We start from the raw sequence: 26932 nt of genomic DNA on the forward strand, positions 1-26932 counted from the left end.
CGAGGTGTCCACTTACCCCATTACCATGGGGAAAGTGGACAACTCGTATTGTTAAAAAATAAACATACTTGGTATGTGTCTTTACTTTTCTATTGTTTTGTGTTGTGCATCAAAACTTATGAAAACTTACAAAAAGGTTATAAAATGTTTTCCAGAGGATTTTTAGGTACATATGAACAAATCATAAAAGAAACAAAAAGGAGGGGGGGGGGGGGGGGTAAATAACATGTTTAATTGGATACATCTCAAAAAGCTCAAGAATCTGATAAAAAGTTACAAATACTAGCCAATGTTTGTAAACAATATGTGTTTCCCGCAGTCCTGTATATCGACGGCAGTCTCAGGTGTTGAATATGTATATATATATATAGTGTATAAAACACTCATATAAAGCAATACAACCTACATCTTTTTTATTTCAGCAAAATGGCTAGAAAGAAAAAGGATGGACTCCAAAGCAAGGAAAGTGGTCAAAAGAGGGTCTGAAAGAAGCGGTTCGCCATGTAAAGAGTGGGGGCATGTCTAAATTGAAAGCATCAAAGTTGTATAATATACCAAGAACAACACTACTTCGGAGACTGAAAACTATGGATCTGGATTCACCAGCAACAAAACCCACAGTACTTGCCATAAAGGATGAAGAAGCTTTGGTCGGACATATACTAAGAATGGAGGAAAGAGGGTTTGGTTTAACTATCACAGATGTCCGAAAACTAGCCTACGAGATAGCCGTGAGGTCGGGGAGAAAGCATTGTTTTAACAATGATAAGAAAAGTGCCGGTTATGATTGGTGGCAAGGGTTTAGAGATCGACATCCATGTTTATCTGTACGCATACCAGAGGGTCTAAGCGCAGCACGAAGTTCAATGCTGAATCCAAATGTCATTTCAGCTTACTTTCAAAAGCTTGGAAGTTTCATGGATAAACTGAACATTAAGGATAAGCCCCAGCAAATTTTTAATGCGGATGAGACTGGCGTGAGTACAGTACATGCTCCATCAAAGGTTGTCGGTAAAAGAGGCAAAAAGAGTGTGCATTCCAAAACAAGCGGAGAACGAGGCGAAAATGTAACCGCGTTATGCTGTGTGAACGCAGAGGCAAGAGTTCTACCACCAATGCTCATCTTTAAGGGACAAAGAGTAAGCCAATCATTGATGGGCAATGCACCAGCAAACACATTATTTGCAGGCAGTAAGAGTTCATTTATTGATTCAGATTTATTCAATAATTGGTTTAAAAAGCTGTTTATACCTAATCTTCCTCATCAGAGACCTGTTCTGCTCATACTGGATGGACATTCTTCACACATAACAGTGGATCTGTTGGAAACAGCCGTATCTAATCAGATAGAAATGTTCTGTCTTCCTCCCCATACAACGCACTGGACACAGCCACTCGATAGAAGCGTATTTGGACCGCTGAAAAAGGTCGTACAATCTATGTTGTGAGGCATTTCTTAGGCAGAATCCAGGAAGAATAGTCACGCGCTACGATTTTTGTGGCTTATTCAAGCAAGCCTTCAATGAAATAATGAATCTAGTGAATATATTCAGTGGCTTCAGAGCTACTGGGATATTTCCATTTAAACCGAATGCTATCCCAATAGAGGCATATGGACCATCAAAGACGTCTGTGCTCAATGTCGAGGTTGAAGCATCAATAGAGAATGGCCATGATGTTAGCAAAGACCAGAACCAGTCGCGACTAACTACAACCGCCAATGAAGAGCAATCTGTCTTTGCCGTAAACCCGCAAGTTCCATCAACTTCATCCGAAAAAACATATTTGAGGGAAATTCTAAGAACCCCTGAAGTCGTCTAACAAAGAACGGAGAAAAAGACCAGTAACAGAGGCTAGATGTCTAACAGAAAGAGAATTTTTAAATGAACTGAAACGAAAAGAAGAAGAGAAAAACAGAGTTCAAGAGGGAAAGGATCAAAGGAAAATGGAGAGGTAGGAAAAGAAGAAGAAAAAAGAACTGGATCAAACATTGAAGAAGAGAATTAAGACAAATAAGAATACAAAGAAGCGTTTGGCTAAAAACAAGGAGAATGACAGTTCACTAGCTAAAGACCAGTCTGACTCCACCTGTACTTATTGTAACGGGAACTACATGGATGACAACTCTGACGATGAAGACTGGGTTAAATGTACGAGATGTAGCGATTGGTATCATGAGTCGTGTACTGGAAAGTTTGGGCATGAACTTTCACACTTCGTGTGTAACAAACATTGACATGTTTCAAAATATGACCAATTATTATAGTGGGTTGTGTTGTCAATAGTTATCATGATCATTAAATATGTTATATCCTCTTAATATTATTAAATACTATTTTAGAGATTTACCCAATCAAAACATTCATAAAAAGAAGTGCTGAAACACTATCCAGATATAACCAGTGGATAACAGACAAACCCGGGAACAAATAAGACAAGACACACAAGGACAAACAACAACATATAACATCGAAAACTAAAAACAAATGTGAGAAACACGGATCCGAAAAAAAACCCACTTTAATAGGCGACTTCAGGTGCTCCAGAAGGGCTTTACATTTTCCCTTGTAACTATACATACATGTAGATTGAAGATTGATTGATTGACATTTAGTTACAAACGTGTCATGCATAATCAGGACGAAAACACAAATTAAACAGAACAGAATGGCATACCATTAAAAGGGAAGAGTTTGGGTCGATTTTAGAACGCAGCAATCATGACTGGAACCATTTTTCCCATCGGTATATTTCAAGACGTCACAAAAAAAAACCCAAAATAACCATGATTTAAATTTCCATCCAAAACACACAAAACAAATTCCCAAACCAATCAAAATTTACAATATTCGAAAATCATCCCACACATACCCTTCAAAAAAAAAACCCGACAATGACTTAAATATGAAAGCAAAAATTCTGTATTTCTTTTTGCTAAATTTGCAGACCATTTCTGAAAGGCAGAGATAGACACTGAATTAATAAGAAGTAACATGCTGTATGAAAAGCTAATAAAATTGGTTAATATTAGCATCATGCAGTTGGCAGTCGGAAGTTAGGCGCAAATACATTTTTTTCTTTGATCAATCAATCTGACAGAGTTCGGAGGTAGGAATAAAAGGTGGAATCGAGGCGATTAACCCAAGAAAATGGACTAAGAACACTTCTTTTACATTTACTCGTTTATGACCAGTTACCCCAATACATGGGGTAAGTGGTCCTTTTTGGCTGTTTGATCTAGTCCTTGATTTCCAACAAGCCCGTGATAGGAACGGAAAGAAATGCCTAAAAATATGAAGAAAGGTCTACACATAATTTATTGGAACGGAGGTGGAAAATATCATCCATGTCCCAGCGAGCTGAAACGTGTGTATACGCTTAATGTGTCCACTTACCCCATTCTCCCCTACAGTTTTAGCGGTAAAAGGAGTTCCTATGGGAAATTGCATTGTCAATATTTACAGAAATGCAACCTATAGTTCCGTAACTCTTTCTCCCGAGACCGGCAATGTAATTATTCTTTTCGGGACTTCCTGCTTCTTGCACGTGCCCGACATCCGGCCCGGCCGGGCTCGTTGTCCCCAGGAACTATAAGTATGACGTCACTCACCGGGTTCGGGGCAGTCTACACTTAGGATTTGAAATGAGCAGACGCTCATACAATTTGGCTTGCAAATATGGAACTTCACAATGACAAGTAGACTAGCCACGACCGTATATTATTCTTGTATGTAACGTATATTCAACCATAATGTATGTCTTTCAAACAAACATCTTTATGTTTACGTGTTTTTAGTAGTTTGTCCAATATCCCAGAACTTGTGTAGACAACGGGAAAACGAAGCCAGTGGAAACTTCTGAAACTTTGTATATGTTTTACATGATATTGTTAAAACATTGTTCAATAAGTATTGTTTTTCATAAATAATATAATGTTTCGCTTGTTAAACAAGAAAAAAACACACAAAAATGCTGATTGTCAAAATATATTCAGTTGTGTTACTAAGCTGGTCAATGGTTTTATTTTATTAAAATGGTCTCACCATTGACAGTAAAACTATTGATTTTCATATGTAGTTTAAGATTTATTTACAAAATAAGTGCTCCATTTCCCTATTTTACATGGTGTTCCTGGTGCATGTTTCTACCATCAATATATTTCATAATTCATAGTTCCGGAATTTATTAAAAAAAAATATTTTTATAAGGGTACGCCATAGACACTATTTTCAATTACGATATAGCTTTTACTTACTTTCAATATTTTTTTATAATTCAAAGGCTATATAAAAATCAAATATTTATGCCACAGTTAGTTTCCATCTCGAATTGTATTCTTAAATTTACGCTTAGCATGAGGATGGCATTAACTTCCACACGGTAGATCTACCATAACTTTTTCTGCATTTGCACGTCTTGATTGTGCACGATCCTTTGCAAATACACAATTTGCATTCCAGCGAAAAGCTAGCCTTCTTTTCAGCTGCGTGCAGTGATACCGAGGTCTCGGGAATTTCAATAACAGACTCCGTCATTAAGAAATTATGGAAATATCTACCTAAGTCGACATATTGCCATGCACTCGTAACAACAAGTCGGTAATGACTATATGTGTAAAATGTGTTTACTATAGTGACTAGTGAGTAAAATTAAATGCACGAACGTGCTTACTTTTTTATTATAATATAATGACCTCTGATATCGTCTTTTTAATGACGTGACAACTACAAGGGTTATACCTTATGAAGAGTTAGGTGTTACCTGTAAACTTGTTAATTACCCCGACCATATGAGTATATACCCATATGGTCATGACCATACGCGTATGGTCCAAATACGCATATGGTCCGGAACAGTTACACCATTGACTTAAAATATGATACTTTTCCTTTTGGTGATTTTTTTTATCAAATCATTAAAAAATGTGTGCATGTATCAAAATGCAATAAAAAGTGATAAATCTTAACAATAAATGATATGAATAATAGTCCTATTTCAGGTCTGAAGGGAGTTATAGTAAAAAATAACAGTTGATTCTGGCTATATCAAAGAGTTTGAGAAAAAAATTAAGGGTGTTTTTATAACATGTCATACTGTATAGTGTATCACAAAAAAAATCATATCTAACATATGCAATTGTTATTTTGATACATTTTCATATATGTTCATGTCTTTTGACTTAAAAAGACCGAATAACATAGTTAAGAATGTTTTTTTTATAAAGACCCATATGTGTAGATCGGCTCACAGAACTTTGATATCTTTAAGCTGATGTAATTCCACTCATCTTTCTTTAAATTTTATAAATGAGGTACCAAAAGAAAGAAAAAGGATTAATCTTTCAAGTTGTGATAATTTCGTTATGACATAGTTATTACATAATTAATTGTTATGTAATTAGTTGCCATATTGTGATGTCCATACTTGAATGAATTTAGCTTCTTTGTTATTCATAGCATTCCAAACTATTTTATAGATTCTTGCACAACACAGTTTGACCTCCAAAACTATGTCTCAGATTTTTCCTACTGCATTTCATTCTCTCATAAATCTTAAATGAAGTTTGCAGCATCAGTTCATAAGAGACCACTAAATTCAATTGGGTGTAAAATTTGTTCTATTGATGTTTTTGGAAATCTGAGACAAAGTTTTGGAGGTCAAGTTGTGTTGTACAAGAATCTATAAAATATTTTGGGATGCTATGAAGAACAAAGACGCTAAATTCATTCAAGTGTGGACATCACAATATAGGAACTAATTACATAATAATTAATTATGTAATAATTATGTCATTATGAAATTATCACAATTTGAAAGATTAATCTTTCTTCTTTCTTTTGGTACCTCAGTTTAAAGTTGTCTGATTGGGAGTGAAAATATCTTTGTATTGTGCTACCAAATAATAGAGAATAAATGGTAAAACAATAAATCAAATTTAGAAATTAGAACCCCATTTCAATCGAGACCTCCGTAATTATAATGAATAGTTAATACTCACTCCTGGTATGATATATTTATCCACATCAATCATAATATCGTTAAATTCTTCTCCTTTTTTCGGAGCTTTTTTGGGGAGCTTCTCCGCGAGGTATCCAGGTTCTACATCCGGCGTCACTCTTCTGTTACTTATCGTCTCCATGTAATCTGCAATATAATCCACCATTTCTTTCCCGCGTTTTCTAAAGTCTGATGCATCCATCTTGAAAGTAAGCATGAAAATATTTGTTTGATTCAGTGCCGAATCGAAATGTAGACTTTAACTTGCAAGTTGTAGAACTTGAATGATATATGATTTGTCCAAAGCAGACAATCCTTAAAACTCAAAACTCGTTGATCAATTTGTTGTCTGCAGTTGACGTTTCCAAAAATTAAGACGCCGGTTTTAAATAAACGTCAATTATATCGGTATCATAAATTTTCGATCGTCGGTAATTTAGAACAATTAAACAAGAAATGGGAAATTATTCAAGAATAAAGCAAATAATTTGTGATTTCTGTGGTTGACACGGACATTTTTCGATGACTTTTTCTATTTCCGGTATAGAATTATTGTATATAGATTAATCAATTTATCAAGCACAGTTAATCGCCCGTATGTGTTCGATGTCTGTAAAAGATTTTGACAAATTGAGATGTCTTTCATTGCTTTGATCATTCAGGTATTTGAACATAGCTAGGCAATGTTTAGTGAAGCGTTACAACTTGTAGGAGGAACCATATCCAGGTTACTGCATGTTGAAATCTCTGACTTTTAACATTTTAAAAGGCATCTTGTTTTACAAAAAAAAATGCCAAACATGTAGTTATTATAATTCCTTCCAAAGCTTGTTTATGTTTCAGTTAATCAGATCAATGGAATACTATTTCTTTATTATTTTTCTCTTTTTTTGGTTTTGCTTTAATCTTGAATTTGTGCTCGTACAAAAGGTTAATACTAAACAGTCTTAATCTATAAAAATATCAGTTGATCGGCTAGTAACTTAATTATTATGTTTCTTTCAGGAACTTGAAAAAATGGAGAAATACGAAGCCCCGCTAGTAACATGCAAAGAAAAAATTACATTGTGCGCATAAATTAAATAAATTGTGCGCATAACTTGAATAAATTGTGCGCACAACTTAAACTTTAACATTTGGACTTGTTAAGCCATGTACTTTCAGTCATGGTTAATTAAGTCTCCCAAACAAAGTTTGGAGACTTATTGTTTTTGCTCAGTTCTTATTATTATGGCACCCTCAACGGAGTTGGGGTGACATATTGTTATTGTTCGTTTCTTTTTGTCTTATTATTAGGTCTTTCCACTTTTCTGTGGAAAGACCTATTGTTTTTCTTCTGATTATTAAGTCTTTTCACTTTTTTGTGAAAAGACTTATTGTATTTGTTCTGATTATTATTATTATTAAGTCTTTCCACTTTTCTGTGGAAAGACTTATTGTTTTTCTTCTGATTATTATTAATTTTTTTTCCGCCACATTCTGAAATTTTTGTTTCGCAATATGTCGCTTAGATATTTTGTTTATTGTATCGTATAGTTTATACGGTTTTAAATCTCACCCTGCTAAGATGAACAATTTTCTTTGTAAGAGTTATCTCCCTATTCACTGTTTATCATCTGTGTGCATCTCCTTTGTAACAGAAAAAGATAGCGACAAAATTCCTTTTACAAATTGTTTGTTACATCCTCAGGAATTGTTGGCTAATTTGGATCGAAGCGATTCGATGACATTTTATAGGAGTTATCTACCTTTACAAAATAAATTTGTCGGTATGTTTTTTTAACTCATAAACAGTTAACCGTATAACCCTGGAATGTTTTTATTTGGGGTCCCTAGGTCCTAACTTAGAAAATGAGGTCAAGGTCAAAGGTCAAGGTCAAGTTCTCAATTGTGACTTTTGCTTGTTTTTGCATTTTTCCGACACTTTGAAAGATACATATAAAAGAACAAGTGCAAAATGTCTGCTTTATTGTAATGAAGATATGCTACATTTAGTCTTATACAATTCAATGGCATCTTATAGGAGTTGGTGCCCCTGAAATGTCATGATATGAGGTTAATTGATTATAACTTCAACTAAGTTCATTATAAAGGCATTTGACCTTTTACAAAAGGTTAGGTGACAAATGACCTTGAAAAATGACAACCGGAAGTGACCTTGAGAAAACCGGAAGTAGCCTTTTTTGCAATTTTTACATTTAAAAGTACTCAGAATCCATATATTTTGTCATATAGATACATAAACTGATTACTGACGACTAAAAACGACTTCCAACAAACCGGAAGTGACCAATTATCTCCCATTCTACATACAAAAGTATATAGAAACTATATATTTTTGGAATCAGTGTGAAAGAAGCTATCATATGAGACCGAATGTGACATTAATTTCACCGGAAGTAGCATATTATTTCCCTTATATCACTCAAAAATATAATTAAACCATTATTTATCGCATCAGTATGAAGAAACTATCTTCTTATCATAATTTCTTTGGTGTGGAAAGACTTTCAATTGTTCTCTGAACAATTGGTTTTTAATTATTATTATTATTATTATTATTTTTTTTTTTTCTTCCGCCAAATTTTGTTCTTGCGATTAATGTTTGTTTCGCAATATGTCGCTTAGATATTTCTCATATTGTATCGTATAGTTTATGCGCTTTTAAATTTCACCCTGCTAAGACGATCCATTTTCTATGTAAGAGTTATCTCCCTTTTCACTGTTTACCCTCTGTGTGCATCTCCTTCATAACAAAAAAAGATAGCGACAAAATTTTTGAAATCAGTGTGAAAGAAGCTATAATATGAGACCGGAAGTAGCATATTATCTCCCTTATATCACTCGAAAATATAATTAAACCATTATTTATCGTATCAGCATGAAGAATGATTTATCAAAATTTCTTTGGTGTGGAAAGACTTTCAATTGTTCTCTGAACAATTGGTTTTTAATTTTTTTTTTTTTTTCTTCCGCCTAATTTTGTTCTTGTGATAAACATTTGTTTCGCAATATGTCGCTTTGATATTTGGTATATGATATCGAACAGTTTATGCGCTTTTGAAATTTACCCTGCGTAACCGAATACTTTTCTTTGTAGGAGTTATCTCCCCAAACACTGTTTTCCTTGTGCTCACAACTCCTTTGCAACCGTGAAAGATAACGACAAATTTATTTTACAAATTTGCTTGTTATATCCTTTGCATGATTTGTCCTATTTTGACTGAAGCAATATGACCGCTCCATATGAGAGTTATTTCCCCTTATGCATCTGATATAAGTGATATGCATTTTTATCTTATAAACCATAAGTGATAGAGACCTAGGATCTTTTGATTTGAGGTCCTTGGTCCAAAAAAATGAAAATTAGGTCAAGGTCAAAGGTCAAGGTCATATTCTAATATTTGAATTTGGCTTATTTTCACTTATATCCAAAGACCGTATAAGATATCAACAAATTATTTTTACTAAATTGTTAGTTGCGACATGTCGTAACACATAAATTTTTATTGCAAGGGCACGTTGAACGTAAAAGGGAGTTTTCTCCCCTCTTGTATTTAAAAATACACGTTTGGTGATATAAGTCATTAACCAAATATAATTAAGACCTATGGTCTTTTGATTTGAGGTTCATGACCTTGAAATTGATCTCAAGGTCATAGCTTAATTTGACGTTCTAGATTTTGACCTTTGCTTTTATTTTATATGTATACATGATAAAGCAATGAAAATTTTGGAAAAAGGTATCAAACCGATCGACAATGTCGGGTGACATATTGCTATTCCTCTGTTTCTTTTTCCGTATTATTATTTTTCTTCCACCTAATTTTGTCCGACCGCTTTCTGGGAACCAAAGGAACCAATCTAAATGATAGTTCACTATAACAAGGAACCCTGACTTTCGAGTTGCAGTGCAACTTTGGAACTAAAAAATGACTGCCGTTACCATGGAAACAGAACAATTGTGAAAAAATCCAGTTTTTGGTTTTAATGAATTATTTGGATATGCTTAAACTCAGAATCATTATATTTTGATACAATGTAGGTGCCCACTTTATACTGGTTTTGGAGGATTTTGGCAATCATTGGAACTACTATGTTGCCATGGAAAGAAACTACACCAAAAATTTCAAAAATATCAGAATGCTCCAAATTTAACGAAACTTAATAGTAACGATGAGCAACATTGGTAGATGGGGAATTTGGCGTTAGAATTTCAAACATGTCTGCCGTTACCATGGAAACAATGTGAAACAGGTCAAAATGGTCCAATACCTTAAAGTGGCATTTACTTTCTTAAAATGGTAGGTCAAATTGATGGAAACTTTGATGGTATGGTCCCTCCCATGTACCAATGTGGTATATACCATTAACTTTTGGGAATGGTCTCTGTTGCCATAGGAACCAATCAAAATGTCAAAAATTTCAAAAGTTTCAAAATGCTCCAAAATTGATGAAACTTAATAGGATTGTTGACTGTCAAGTCTGCATGAGACTTTTGAAGTTGGAATTTCAAAAATGGCTACCGTTGCCGTGGAAACTGGAAAAATGTCAAATATTTTCGAAATACGCCAAACTTAATGAAACTTAATATTATTGTAAACTGGCATGTATAGATGAGACTTTTGACTTTGAAAATTTCAAAAAGCCTGCCGTTGCCATGGAAACAGCAAAAATGTCATGTGTTTAAAAATGATCTATATGTACTGAAAATTTACAGAAAAATGTATAGCCATGCAAATATGTGCATTCACTTTTAAAAGTTTTTCAAATGGCTGCTGCTTAGAGGCAATGGGGGGAAGGGTGACATCCGCTATTGCTTGCAATAGCAATTCTAGTTATATTTATTCTTCCACACTTTTTTGTCCATACTATTTCTCAGAATTGGCTTGAACAATATTGATGTAACTGTACCATAATGTTGACCACCACATTATATAGTGCAGTGGGGTATGGCATCGTCAAAATGACTGCCGTTGCCATGGAAACGAAACAAATGTGAAAAAATCCAGTTTTATGTTTTGATGAACTGTTTGGATATGCTTGAACTCAGAACCATTATATTTTAATACAATGTAGGTGCCCACTATATACAGGTGTTGGATGATTTTGGCATTCATTGGCACTACTATGTTGCCATGGAAACTACACCAAAAATTTCAAAAATCTCAAAATGCTCCAAACTTCATGAAACTTCACAGTAACGATGAGCAACATTGGAAGATGTGCCATTTGGAGTTGGAATTTCCAAAATGTCTGTAGTTACCATGGAAACAATGCAAAAAGGTCAAAAATTTCAAAAATAAATAAAAATCCTGCAAACTGGATGAAACTTAACAGAAATGGTCACTGGCATCAGCAGAGTTGTCTTTTGAAGTTGGAAATTTCAAAATGGCCACCGTAACCATGGAAACATAAAAAATGTCCAAAATTTCAAAATGCTCCAAACTTCATTAAATTTTACAAAAAATGATAATTTGAATGTGTAGATGCACTCTTTGACTTTGGAATCTTCTAGTTTGCTGCCACTCGCCTGGCAATGTGGGAAGGGTGCCATCCGCTATTGCTTGCAATGGCAAATCTAGTTTTTATTATTCTTCTTCTTCTTTTTCTTTTTCTTCCGCCACATTAAAAATGAACTAGTCCGCAGCGTTTCTCCAAAACCCCTGGTCAGATTAACTTAGGGTTTCATAGAATGTTAGACTAATATGTCTAGGTGAGCCATCGATCTTTCGTTTGTGCATTGGGGTCTATTAAGGGGTATTTTGGGGGGCAGAAAGAAGGGAGGGGTTTACTATAGAACCCTATGGGATTTTATTTTCTAAAATTTTCAAATGAATATAACTTGAAAACTATTGATCTTCATCTCAAAGTCACAGTGCGGTCTTCTCTATTGAGGTACATCACTGGAAGTTTGAGGTCATCTCTATTGAGGTACATCACTGGAAGTTTAAGGTCTTCTCTATTGAGGTACATCACTGGAAGTTTAAGGTCTTCTCTATTGAGCTACATCACTGGAAGTTTAAGGTCTTCTCTATTGAGGTACATCACTGGAGGTTTAAGGTCCTCTCTATTGAGCTACATCACTGGAGGTTTAAGGTCTTCTCTATTGAGCTACATCACTGGAAGTTTAAGGTCTTCTCTATTGAGGTACATCACTGGAAGTTTAAGACCGCTTTAGCAGAATTATTTGCTGACTAGTTACATGTTTTATACATAAAATTGAGAATGGAAATGGGGAATGTGCCAAAGAGACAACAATCCGACCATAGAAAAAAAACAACAGCAGAAGGTCACCAACAGGTCTTCAATGTAGCGAGAAATTCCCGCACCCGGAGGCGTCCTTCAGCTGGCCTCTAAACAAATATATACTAGTTCAGTGATAATGAACGCCATACTAATTTCCAAATTGTACACAAGAAACTAAAATTAAAATAATACAAGACTAACAAAGGCCAGAGGCTCCTGACTTGGGACAGGCGCAAAAATGCGGCGGGGTTAAACATGTTTATGAGATCTCAACCCCCCCCCCTAATACCTCTAGCCAATGTAGAAAAGTAAACGTATAACAATACGCACATTAAAATTCAGTTCAAGAGAAGTCCGAGTCTGATGTCAGAAGATGTAACCAAAGAAAATAAACAAAATGACAATAATACATAAATATCAACAGACTACTAGCAGTTAACTGACATACCAGCTCCAGACTTCAATTAAACTGACTGAAAGATTATGATTTCATCATATGAACATCAGGCACAATCCTTCCCGTTAGGGGTTTAGTATCATACCATCATAACATATATGAGAAGAACATAACCCGTGTCATGCCAACAACTGGTTTTTTAATAAATGTGTTAAGTTCCGATGCAAAGACCCTATAAGTGAATCAATATTAACGCCAACATATGCAATCTTTAATGACCTGACAACAGTATCGTAACTATATCCCTTCTTAATGAGTCTATTCAAAGGTTTTGTTAGTTTTTGAGGTGAATACTGACACCTTTGTGCTTTATAAAGAATATTTCCATAAAAAATTGGATGTGAAATACCTGAACGTATAAGAAGTCTGCATGTTGAGCTATATTTACGAATGATGTCCTTATACCGATGATAAAATTTAGTAAATGTTTTGACTAGTTTGTGATATCGAAAACCCTTGTGTAATAATTTTTCAGTAATACATAAATTTCTCTCGTTAAAATCTAAAACATTGTTACATAAACGAGTGTTCATTTTTGTACAATCGGATAATTATATGCCCCTTATGTCATATCAATATGCAATAGAAAAAGTTCACGTTAGTGGCTTAAAATACTGTACATAATTTATTTAGAAATCATTTTATCTTGAATTATTATCGTCACAATTATACAAGAAACGGTTATATTTTTTCTGAAATGTGAATGAAGACAGAAAGAATTGGTATCTGCTCAAGTATTGTGTTTAACATCATTGGCGGATCCCCTAAATCTGCCAATGAACATGTCTTTGTAGATGAAGTAGAATGTGAAACAATCTAGTTTTCATGCATGAATAAGCATTACTTTCTTTGGTCAATCTGATTAAAAAACTGATCCTATGTCCATGTTTTGCTTACACAAAGTTTAAACAAAGATCTTAAAACGCTCAAATCAGATGTTTTAAAAACGGGATACCCTGGTTTTGTCGGATTAATAGGCACCTTCAAATATATGAAGGCGGAAATTTCATCTTATGATGTGTTAGTAATCAGAAACGAAAATAATACTGCGTGTTGAAAGATTCTTGTAATCAAACTTGAACACAGTATCTGTACTTGGTAATTGGTTTGCAGGAATAAAGACCAGAAATTCAGCAATATTATTAAATTCCACAGCCACTTCAAAACTCAGTGTAGGACATTGGCCCATGTCGCGAGTTATGAACATTGATAGACTAATAGGTTTCACGGGTTCATGGTATCTTTTTAAAGATTCGGCTACACGAAACCTACAATGACCGGACAAAGATCATGTGCTCCGGACGGGAAAGTAGTTCTGGCTTCATTCATATCTGCAACCATCAAATTAATGAGCAGCAATGATAATACTTTTTTATTTCAATTCTCATCGGTTGAAATGAGTAATCGCAATGTGGATGTTTGATGTATTAAGACGGGCTTATTTGAAGTTTGCAAATTGTTGACACCAAACCATGACAATTTGAATTGGTAAAATACCCTTATTTCCATGATTACTGGAAAACAATATAGATAAGTCATACCGCAATCGGTCAACTATTGTACTCATAACAGGAACACAAATAATGTTTTACTTTAGTTGTTCCTGTACAAATAAAGTCTCATGTCAGTCTGCTTCCATATTGAACAAACGGAAATATAAATATTTCTGTTTGTGTCACGTTTTTCAGTTTGGTGTCCGATTCGCGGTCTGCGCTTAAACTATGTCAATTTCTTTGAAAGATCAGAGAAAACTACTTGGATTTAAACAACAAAACTGTAAACTATAAGATAAAACGAATATTTAATCATTATCGATATCGGAAATATTAAGCTCGTACAAATGAAGTTGATATTTTCCGACAATGTGCATAAATTGTATTCATACGAAAGGTCAATGTTTTTTTTTCTTCAATAATTGATTTTAAAATTTAAATGTTTTGATACTGAAACTATGTTTTGCAAAACAACGAGTCACCGTGTGATAATGAGCTGTTCAAGAACATATGCCTGTCTTGTTCTAAATATAAATCAATAAATGCAAACAAATATGTAAAGCTCAACCAACCACAACCACAAAATTAAAGGCTCCTGAATTGCATGTGACATACCATCAATCCGGCTACTCTCCTTAGATGGAGGAACGGGACCAGCCGAGTGTAGACGAGTGCGTTAAAATACGACGGTGTTTAACGTAAAAAAACACAACTCTCTTATTTTATATTTGAAAATACATATTAAAAGTTTTAATCGATTTATTACACATAACAAACAAAAAAATAAATAAATAACAAAGTCTGAGATTCTATATACAAATAATAATAATACTATTATAATACCGCACAATATTCCTAACGAAGAGTACATCGCAATATTAATTCGTCACTTCAGGGATCGTCCATAACGTAACTGAATACCACCAGTACCATTTAATAATTTGTCTCTTAAGAATTGCGCAAGCGCGGCAAGTGATGCTGAATCTAATTTGTCCATTGTCAGTTCACGTTTTTTATTTTGATTTGCACTGACTCCTTTGTGACTTTTGTGTTGTTTCTTATCGATTGATCGTCCCCAACGGAGCTGATGAGAACCAGTTCCAGTTGAAGTTTTGCTAGTATTAAAAAAGTCCAAGACTTGTTGGTTGGTCGAATCTATCTGACGCTTCTGTCGAACAAAAGTTTGCGTCCCATGGTTGAAGTTCGGAAGCCAAGATAAATCTTTTTCAGCGTCATTCACTGTGTTTTGAAGCAATAACTTTATGAGTCGCGGTGATGAAGCTTTTGTTTGATCTTGATTCCACAGAACTTCTGCAGGACTGCTGTTTTCTTTCTTCATTGAAACTGGTATACTGCACGCAATTGCACACAGAGAGCAAAACAATATTACAACTTGGTGACACATCCTGCAAAATTAGAAATAAATGACACTTAATTATGCTCTATTATATACATTATGTTCATCTATATCATTACAAAATTTACATACAATTCATTTATTATATATTCTATTCATGTTTGAAGCTAAAATTTCAGATTCGTTTGCACGTCAAGCAAAATATCAGATAAGAAAACTTCGATTATAAGAAATATTAAATAAGGGGATATTTATATTTTTTCACAGATTTGTTTTTTCATCAGTTGTTAGATATGCCTGTTAAATGCATTTGCGCCGGTTAACTCACCAATTGGTGGTGACAAATCCTAACATGCAGTCTTTAAATAATCCGTAATCATTACACGAGGGTGAGTGAAAAAAAATCTCATTGTATTGGATATTCATTGAAATATATCGAATATGTATATTATAAAAATCTAACAACCAAAATTTACCGTCAGACTCAAATTCTTATGCCTTTTGCATGATATACAACATATTATGTCTGTCGTATAATGCTTAGAAAATCATATTGCTTACATTGAAATCGAAACTGTATAAAAATTAGATGTTCATCTTTTCGGATAGACATGGAATTTATATTCATAAAATTGAGATTGAAATGGGGCGACAAAGCGACAACAACCCGACCATAGAGCAGACAACAGCCGAAGGCCACCAATGGGTCTTCAATGTAGCGAGAAACTCCCGTAACTGGAGGCGTCCTTCAGCTGCTGTTGGTTCCCCCCCCCCCCTCTTATTGTGATAGCCAAGTAAATTAAAATGTAAAATTGATGTTTGCTTCCTCAGTCTATGTCAAAACCGTGGCATTTAGTATAAATCGATTGCGAAAAAATAATTGATTTACAGCAGAAACATGTCATGGTATTTCAACCGTAAACAAAAAATCATTTGTTTCAGCAAGGATATACAAATTCTTAGTTTTAGAAGGGAGGATACACAAATTAATAATAACTCGCCACCATTACATTTAGGGGGATAATTCTTCAAACACGACATTGAGTTTAAACAAAACCATGTTCCTGCATGTTATTAAAAACAAAAGATGTTGTATGAAGTCGAGAAAAAAACTGTCCTGGTTTCAAATTTCTAAGTTCAAGCGCGTAATTGTTTTTTGTAAGCTATTTATTACTTTCGGAGTAAGTTTAAACAGATTGCAAATTATATGTTTCTGTAAAATTAAGCATTAAATACGATCTAAACCTAAATAATTTGCATTTTCTAAATATATTATGTGCTTCATAGCGCAATTTCCGATAGAATTTTGAACAAGTTATAATGCATTTTGGGTACAATTATTTTTTCTTGCGATTTAATGATTTGTTGAAATATTCCAATTGTGAAGTAAATTTAGAGGAAATTTGACTTACCCAATTTAAAGTTTTAACCACCAACAAATCTTATTTGTATAATTTTAAAGTTTTAAATTAAATCTCGACAAATCTTATATCTATTAATTTTAATTCAATAATATAACCTTATATTGATACATATTGGTTAGTTATGTCTTGCTGACCGTTCAGTTGCCAACATTTCAAAAAACTTTATTCAGAACAAAATATTTTACATGAATCTTTAAAAAAAAAATATGAATTATTACAAATTTAAATAATTGCATATACAACTCAACGATTTAACGTCAATATTAAATATATTTATTGATGCTAATTGGTATCATAAGTTTTAAATATAAACTTTGAAATAATTTATAAATGAAAACAAATTAAAAAAACGTCATATTGTATACATATACATACCTTATTATATTTAAAATCTATAAACTTCGCAAGAAGAAGAATTCGAATTAAACTATTGAACAAATTAAACAATTTAGTATTTATATTCTCCAGGGGTCCGACATTCCAATTCTATCTTCATCGCTGATAAGACTGTTGGGGAAGCCTCTCAGGGGAGATAACCTTGATAAGAAGGAAACAAAAACACCGTCCAAGGTAAATTATTACCACACGCGGTGGAGGTGACACTCCGGGTACAGGTCAAACAATAGTGATACGATGATAAAGTTATTAATAGATTGACAGGTTTTTTATATTTCATACTTTTACCTTTTAACAATATTTTTCTGAAAGTATGAAAGTTTTTTTATTTTTTAATTTTTTAAAATATAAATTATTTGTTTACCAGGTATTCAAATTATTCATTTATGTTTTAACAGAATGCAGACGAGTTTGTACAAAAACCTTTTGTGTTGTTTTTTTTGGAGACGAATATTAATGATTTCGTATATATTGTGTTTATATGTTGTGTACAAGTTTTGTACAAGTTATCAGTGTTTTATGAACTGCTTAACACAAATGGATGATGCAAGCACAGTCTTTTGTTTAACATATTTCTGTCATATTTTCACAACTACATGTTACAATCTAATACTGGGCATTGCTACACAAAACATTATAAGACCACAAAAGGACTTTTTATGGATATGAATATGGTATCAGGAGAAAATAAAATTATAATTTAAATCATTCAGGTATCCTCATTTCCATTTTGAGGATAAGGAGAATAGCACTAAATATTAGGTTGAAGAATATAAATTTGAATTTAAAAAATTGAACTAGTACATTTTAGAAGATAAACCTGTATCACCTAGTGCAAGAAGGTGTGTGTCAAAAAACTTATAACTTGTACAAATTACAATTTGTACAATTACATCTTGTACATAACATATATATATATAGTATTTATTGATGTTTACACGTTGCAAAAAAAATGTTTTGAGTGATTGGTAATATTATTTAAATGATTGGACAGAGAAAGAAATTGATTTAATATATAAAAAGAATTTATTGATACCTCTAAACAACTGCTGTCACATATAACAAATTGAGACAGATTGTTTAGTGTATTTTAAATTATCTTTTTATTTGATAATTTATTTTTTTACAGCAGTTTTTGAAACTTTCGGGTGACCCAGGCGGGTGTCGAACTTCTGTCGAACTCCATACAGGAAAAGAGCAAGCTACGAAGAGACCACCGAGGAGGTAGTTGAACAATCATTGTGACACTATCACAAGATTCTATAACAGAATGTACTGTCAATCAATTGTTGTGTTATAAAGCAAGTAAACGCGTATATTGACCTCATTTTTGTTTGTTTTTCTTTTTTTGATAGAATTGGGGCTATTTTTAACGTTATCTCATTCATTGTGTCTTGTAACATACAGTGATTTTTACTTATGACAACAGAACTGGTGGCTAAAAGGAACTACGCCGAAAGACAAACAACGGTCTCCAAAACACATCAGCGCAAAAGGCTATATCGCGATGAAGACTAAAGAACTATTAATTAAAATTACAAAATCAAATAAATCATTGCATGGTAAGCTAGTTCATGTGAATTTCAAATAATTCAAAAAATAGTTCAATAAATATATCAATGTTCATAAATAAGCATCGATATAATCATTAGCAACGTCTTTATTTTAGTAAAGGTTTATCATTGTCCTGATTGGCGATACTCTTTTACGTTGTTCTTTGTGGTACAACAAATGTTTGTTTCAATTAAGCATTGAATGCTTCTTTTTGTAACTTTATTGGGGTGTAAAAGCGTTGACCGAAGTACATTTTGTATGAAGCGCTTCATTTTAAAAATGTGCGCACGGTCAACGCTTTTACAACCCCTATGAAGTTACAAAAAGAAGCATTCAATACTTATAATTACATTTTTTAGTTAGGATCATGAAAACACGATTTTTATCAAGTTTTTATTTAATTTACCTGTGCACGTTATTGTGGGACAATAATACATTATATTGTGTAATGCAATTGACTAAGGAATAACGCGTGATTGCAGTGTAGCAGATCAGAATAACATATTATAATGAAACATACATCTAATGTAATTATTTGTTAACAAAAAGTTTTAAGAGAATCTTACCAACTTATCAAAAAAAAGTTGGATTACATGTCCTCTCCTTTTTCACTCCAATATTTTAGTACATGCAAAGACTGGGCTAGGCAAATGTAAATTACTCTTACTTGTATAGTGACATTATTGGTCGATAATTATGAAAAAAATGATATTTTTGATCGTCTTTCTTTTATAAACGTTTAACGTGTTTATCGACTTATAAGGGTAAATATGTGTGTATAAAGCATAGAGAATTAGGGTTAAAATAGATAATGAATAGACAAAAATTGTCTAAAATATTAAGAATAAAGAGATGAAGCGGAATCCCAATCCAAGCTCTCAGACATATTAAACAAGCAGGGAAAGTCCCAAGAATAACTAATAAAATACGGGGAAAACATAGTACATGGAATTTACATGTCTGAGAGCTTGGATTGGGGTTCCGCTTCATCTCTTTATTCTTTATGCTTTATACACACATATATAAGCACACATTCTCTATACTTCATATTTTGCTCTTTATTCTGTAAACCCCACCAGGACCTTCGCGTCTTCCTCGTTTCCACTTTTCAACTATCCAATCGTCTGTCTTCAAATGTGGAAATACTAAAATACAAATCAATAAAGGATCGATAAATATCTTACAATACAATCCTTCCGTAACTTTTTTTTCAAGAAATTCGAAACAACTATTTCATATCCGCATTATATCGAATATATGAACATACTTAGATTCTTAAGTCAATAAGGGTCAAAGTATAAGTGTGGTAATTGACATTTTTGTTGATACTCCTTAAATAATAGATAAATTGCCGCCAAAACATACCAATACGTCTAAATTTGATTGTACACCAGTGTATATCCGGGTATAAGGATACTGTACATATGTTTTCCAATCAGGCATTTAAAGTTGGTTTACTTTTGATAGGAGGGACTCTATTAATAAATTCTAAATTCAAATTTTGTTTCAGCAAAGAAATAATACGATTTTCGAACCACAAACAACTTTCACTAGGCTGACTTTGGTGAATTTGGCTAGTCCCTTTCCAGCCCTTTTAAGTTAAGCATACATTCTTTGCATTCACATGTAATGCGTACCGGATTCATATGAACGTAATTCCATAATTCGCTACGGACACATTATTTACACCAAATTTATAAATAATATAAATGGATACTTTTATTTTTTTTTTTGGTACAAAGGTGTAGCATTGCATTTTCTTTCAGTTGATCCGAAACCCCTTGCAAGGAGATTGTCTTATATAGATATAGAAGTAGGGTTGTACGATTTATCTGATTCCTAAAAGAAACCATTACCACAATGTTGCGGGGGCCTTTTAAAGCTTGCTATACGGTGCCGGTTTTTGCTCATTGTTTGAGGCTGTACGTATATATATATATAAAGCGGTGACATTTAGTTGCTGACTTTATTTAGTGTCTGGTGCATGAATAGTGGTCTAACAGGCAAACATACCAAATTTACATATCTTAAACGAAAAATTGTTTTGATAAATGTTGGTTTATAATTTTCAGTAGAAACCATCTACTTATTTTGAACTCCTGTCTGAAATAAACATTTAAAAATTATAAAATAAATGTTCACAGATAAGTTATTTCGCCATTACTTAGTAACAGTCCTGACTCCTGTCCAGCAGACTTTTCAGTTTTGTTTTAACTTTCTTGATGTAATCATGCTTATATATGAGGGGAATTTTATTTTTTTAAGTATGCTGTGACCTTACCCTCGAGACCTCTTGGTATGTTTTCGGAGAACAAACAGTGCAAGTGCGAGGGATAATCTGTGATGGAAGGACACTTTCTTTCAACTTGAAAGTAAGATTGTTTTAATTCATTCTGACAGGAAGATTAGTTACACCATATATGTGTAAACCGTTTGGAAATTAAAAATATATCTACAATCGCTCTATTGCGTGTCTATCATCTCACATATTTTTCACGAGCTCCATAATCCTGTCATGATTGTTCATCAAGGGTAGGATCGATAAGCTTCGGCAATAAAACCCGATAATTAATTAGCAGATCGATAAACTTCGGCAATAAAACCCGATATTGTTAATTAGCAGAAAAAGATTTCACAGAATGAAATATTTTTGTCGATTATACGTTATAATTTATGAATTCGTTATAAATGTTTAAACAGCGTGCATAGAGGTCTTACTAGTACTTTTTAAGTACCAATTAACATGATTATCATTAATCATGTTAATTGGTTCGAAAATTTCCTTAACATTAAAAGTTACAAGAAAAGTTAAGACATTTGACACTGGTATCAGAACATGATATGTATACAGATATATTTTTAAAATTCCTTGCATGTCTCTATTATAACTTAAAATTTCAAACTTATTTGTTAAAATGTCCTATAGTTATTGTCGTATTGAAGACCCCATTTGAAGGTTAAAAATAATAAATGAGTATTGACCGTCGTTTTGGTCAATCAGATAAGCCAATATAACTGTCCTTCAAAGTAAATTCCGCATATAGTTACTGTCCTTTAAATAGTTTGAGATTTGAGCAATATTTGAAAATTCTTGGGAGCAAATGAGGATTAGTATAACAGTGTCCAACAAGGTCTCAAGTAGTATCGTAACTAAATCACGTGATCAACAGGATCTCGTACAATATTGTATCGTGACTACTCCTTAAATCCTTAAAAGATCTGTGCTTCGTGCCAATCTGGTGAATCAAGCCCATAACAACTGATTTTTTTGTTAAAGGAGCACTAGCTACGATATATATAAAAAAATTAAGTATGATTTTTTTTTAGATCAATCATTAATCAAATTGGAATAATCAAATAATAATTTGCTTTTAGCAATCAATTTCCTTTAATTTTGTTGAAATAAGCGATTAAACATAATTTTTGACTGATTCACTTGCAAGTGAAAACGTCATCATCATTCTAACCGGTATTCATGTGAACTTCAAGTTAACCCCTAGCTAGAGATTGACAACGCATGCATTGTACGTGTACTGGTTAGTTAAAGAAAAAGAATGTCAACAATGAAAGTGAAACTACGGTAAATCATTTGATTACTAATTTGATGCACATAAAATCATTCGTATATGGTTAAAAACAATGAGAAACATCTATTTTTAATCTATAAAATCAAATCAAACAGACATATAAAAATCCAATTGCACGTGTTGGTTTAATCTATTCGTATCTTTATTTTTGTTTACATCGCTTATATGGTCATCTGAGGTCAAATCGATAGTTAATTAGATGGCGTCTGGACTAAAATACACACGAAACGAACCTATATATTATCTACCCCATGCTCTGTAAACTGTTTATTTTAGACTTTTGATAGTTTGGATAAATGTTTTACCTTGTTATAAACCAAATATGAGAATTTGAGTCAAATCGGTAACAATGAATTTGACAGCTAGTGCCCCTTTAATGTTTATGTTCCAAATTTAGAGGCAATCGGTCCGTGTAACACTTATCAATTCAAAGTTTTAAAAAGTTTTGAAATTTTAGATTTTTGGAATTTTGATCAAAGTTTTAAAATATCAAAATTTCAAATTGTGTTAAAGTTTTGAAATTTTGAAATTTTAACCAAATTATTAAAATATCAAAATTCTAAATATCGTTTATAAATTTGATATTTTAGAAACTTGATCAAACTTTTAAAATACTAAACCTAATGTGCAATTTTGATTATTTCACTTTTTGAAAGTTTAATTTTTTAAATGTTTGCTTAAAATATCAAAATAGAAAAGGGGCAATAAGAGGGATACCTGTAAAAAGCGAAACGAAATAAAAGCGGAACGAAACGAAACAATATGAATTAAAAACATACTGATACTTAAAAGTTTATGTATGAAATAAAACGGACAGTTGAAAGCGGTGAAAAATTGGATGACAAAATTAATATTTCTTAAAAGAAGATAATTCATTTAAAAACCAGGGGTGGCGTTCTCGAAAGTATCATAAGATTCGTCCTAAGACACATCTTAGACCAATGTTAGGATGGATTAAGATCAACTTAGGACACTCTTAAGTTGTGTCTCGAAGCTATCTCAGACGAATCTTATGTTAGGACGTCCTAAACATATTCTAGGTCGAAATTTTAAATCATTAAAGATATTTTTTGATAAACCAGAATTAAATTTGTGGTGTAATCGTATCGTGAAACACGAAGTTCAAAGTTTAAAATCATGCACAATTTCTTTATATACGAGTTGATAACCAATGGTGCGTTTCATTTCATGTTCATTTTCACGTAAAATAATGAGCAAAAAGCGAAATCAAGACTTTATTACACTAGGATGAAGATAGGATGCTCTTAAGACACTTTATTGGGTGTCCTAAAGTTAGGACGAAAAATGAGATATATCGTAAGTTAAGAGAGCTTCGAGAGCACGACTTAGGACAAAGACTTGTCATAAGATAGACTTAGGACACGTCCTAGTCCTAAGATAGCTTCGAGAACACCACCCCAGACGTACGGCTCTGGTATTGACCATTTTACCTGCTTGTTTTTCTAGCACCCATATTTTAGGAGAAACAGGAGTAACAGTAAAAACTGAACAACTCGCAGTAGGTCAAATAGTATGGTTATGTTGAGCATGTATATACATTTTCTACTAAACTCTAAGCCACAAAAAGGCCCAATACACGATGTATTATCTCTTTTGATTTCATTTTTTTTTCTGTTTTGCTTTACGACTTCTTACTTTCTGCAATCATGTTGGCTAAAGAATATATCATTTCATGTACAGAATGAAAGATCATCTTAAACGTTTTTATTTGTTCTTTGTAAGTTGTTTGCCCTAAATATTCAGCTTTAAGCGTTCCGTAAGGAGGTCGATCAAGAAAAGCGCTTCATGATACTGAATGCATGGTTTAAGGTTGTGCTGGTCCACAGTGTGGGAGGTTTTTAATATAATCTTTTTTACGCTGAAATTAAGACGGTAATAGGATCCAATATCAGCAAATTGGAGCTAAGATACTGTTACAAGGTATCTACAAAAACTCATCATAGACGGATACCGGAATATAAATTTTGCCGGTTTTTGCGCCAGACGCGCGTTTCGTTTACAAAAGACTTATCATTGACACTCGAACCAAATTAAGTTAAAAAGGCAAATAAAGTCAAATAAAATTGAAAAGGCCAAATAAAGTAAACTGTTAAATCCAACGTATAGCTCTGGTTTTGTGAAAGTTGAAACCTTTCATATCATATATAAACGTATACCATAAACATTATTTTCACGAGCATTCATATTTATGTAATAATTACCGCTGTAATACATTAAGCACCCAACTTGCATTCATGTTTATGTAATAGTTGCCACTGTACTACATTAAGCACCCATCTATCCAGTTGTAGGTGTCGGCATTTTGAAAGTTGAAAATTGTGTTCAAACGTTTTTATCAGCGATAAATGGTAATCTTCTGGGGAACCAATATTTAGATAGTCCCCGTTTTTTTACTTGATACTACCACTAGGGGCTTCGATAATGGTACATTAAAATATTCTGATCCCTAATTTGATGATATAATATTCTGTGCCAGAAGAGGACTAAAGAAAAATTATCCATGCCTTTTAGTGTTAAATTTTGAACGCTTCGACAAAACAACCTCGCCCCACTTTTAAAGTTACATGGTTGCTACCTTAAAGACAACGTTTGGACTGGTTATCATACACGTAGCTCCATTATAGGTTCTAAATCAACCACTGTTTTATTATAGTAAACAAAAGGAATAGATTTTTTTGTATTAAAGGATATTACTGTTCCGTATTTGCATTTTGTTATTTGGGTATTTGAAGTTATCGTACGACAATCGACTTTTAGCAAACTCACATGTACACCCAGTCAGAATGGGGCGTGCAAAGAGAATCCACACTATCAGCTGCATGATGGATTTTTTCCATTTTTGGCCGTACACCAATGACGCTCTCGAAAAACCAGAACAATGTTAAACGCTGGATTTGAAGTAAAGAATTCACATACGGAACGCTGAAACTGAAATTTGAAACTCAAGCAAAATAAGAACGAAACAATTAAAGAGGTGTTTGACCAAAGTGAAGTTAAAACATATTTAAATCCATCTATAAGGGCAACTTTGTCCTCGGAAGTTGAATCTTACGTTTCTTAGTAATTTGTATGAAAACAACCTATTTTAAATTATCGATTTTTTGTTGTTGCCAGTGACAAATATTTCATGAATGTTCCGGAACAAATTAGCAATAAATGCAACAGGGAGAGAGTGTGCATAATGAGGACATATAAAACCTTTCAATTAGTTTAATTGAGGTCTGGAGCTGGCGTATGACAGTAACTGTTAGCCTTATGTATAGTAGTCCTTTGTTATTTTATTATCATTGTCATGCATGGTAATTAGTTTCTTAGTTTGTTTCCTATTCTGACATAGGACTTGTATTTCCTATTGAAGTGCGTTTTACTGTTCGTATTACTGTGTGTTTTTCATTCTTTATTGGCTAGAGGTATAGGGGAGGGTTGTGATCTCACGAAACATGTTAAACCCCGCCGCATTTGTGCCCCTGTCCCAATCCAGGAGCCTCTGTCCTTCTAAGTCTTGTATGATTTTGATTTTAGTTCATTGTTATGTTTCGGAGTTTAGTATTACGTCTATAATCGCTGAAACAGTACACTTTTTTGTCTAGGGTCCAGCTGAAATACGCCTAGCACAACTTTTATTGCGACGCTATATTTTAGTATTCCTTCCGTATCATTTCTTGGAACTGAAATACATCATAAAAGGCTCTATATTATCATCATGCAATCGATAAACAAGAAAGGAAAACGTTTTAAGTTGTATGCAAGCCCACCGAAGCGCTTTTTCCTGGATCTACCTTCAGCAGGAACGTCAAAAAGGCGAATAATACTATATGGTTTACTGCGAGTTGGTCATGTTTCACTGATACTTCTAAAAGTTGGGCACTGGGAACACAAAATAGCTTTGAATTATTGATCTCAAACGCTAACCTTATATAAGAGATTTAAATCAACGTAGTTAATTCCGGTTTAAATAGGTTTAATTATATTTTTTTTGATAGATGCACAACCTTAAAATTTCAGGATACTGTTATCCCATGTGATGTCTAATATGTTTCATAAAAAAAAACCGACTTCTTCTTTTCATTATTTATTTTGTTATTAAGAATGATTTGATATATGTCATGCTATTTATTTATAACTAAGAATAGTTCGTATCAGAGCCGTGTTTACAGCAGTGATTAAAGGTACCCCTCTTGTCGCCCCTTTATATTTTTGATATTTTAAGCAAACATTTCAAAAATTAAACTTTCAAAAAGTGAAATAATCAAAATTGCACATTAGGTTTAGTATTTTAAAAGTTTGATCAAGTTTATAAAATATCAAATTTATAAACGATATTTAGAATTTTGATATTTTGATAATTTGGTTAAAATTTCAAAATTTCAAAACTTTAACACAATTTGAAATTTTGA

At 33.0% G+C, this 26932-nt stretch overlaps 1 protein-coding gene, 2 long non-coding RNA genes and 1 pseudogene across 3 annotated transcripts in view; 2 read left to right on the plus strand and 2 right to left on the minus strand.

Annotated features, from left to right (window-relative positions):
- The window catches only part of LOC139501120 (aromatic-L-amino-acid decarboxylase-like), a 36463-nt gene extending 30191 nt beyond the window's left edge, over positions 1–6272 (minus strand). The window contains exon 1 of the mRNA XM_071290103.1: positions 5999–6272. Within this exon, the coding sequence (XP_071146204.1) occupies positions 5999–6214 (216 nt within the window). The 5' untranslated portion in view covers positions 6215–6272. The remainder of the gene's footprint in view (positions 1–5998) is intronic.
- LOC139501122 (uncharacterized) overlaps positions 1–18700 on the plus strand; it is a 121326-nt gene extending 102626 nt beyond the window's left edge. Inside the window, exon 2 of the long non-coding RNA XR_011658467.1 lies at positions 18503–18700. This is a non-coding gene — a long non-coding RNA (uncharacterized lncRNA). The remainder of the gene's footprint in view (positions 1–18502) is intronic.
- LOC139501815 (uncharacterized) lies at positions 242–2531 on the plus strand (annotated as a pseudogene).
- LOC139501121 (uncharacterized) lies at positions 14938–20148 on the minus strand. The gene is made up of 2 exons (XR_011658466.1): positions 19971–20148; positions 14938–15602 (listed from the first exon to the last, which is right to left on the minus strand). It is a non-coding gene; the product is annotated as an uncharacterized lncRNA (long non-coding RNA).
- Positions 20149–26932: the final 6784 nt, after the last annotated feature.

This window comes from Mytilus edulis, chromosome 13 (genome assembly GCF_963676685.1).
Source record: "Mytilus edulis chromosome 13, xbMytEdul2.2, whole genome shotgun sequence".
NCBI classification, from domain to species: Eukaryota; Metazoa; Mollusca; class Bivalvia; order Mytilida; family Mytilidae; genus Mytilus; species Mytilus edulis.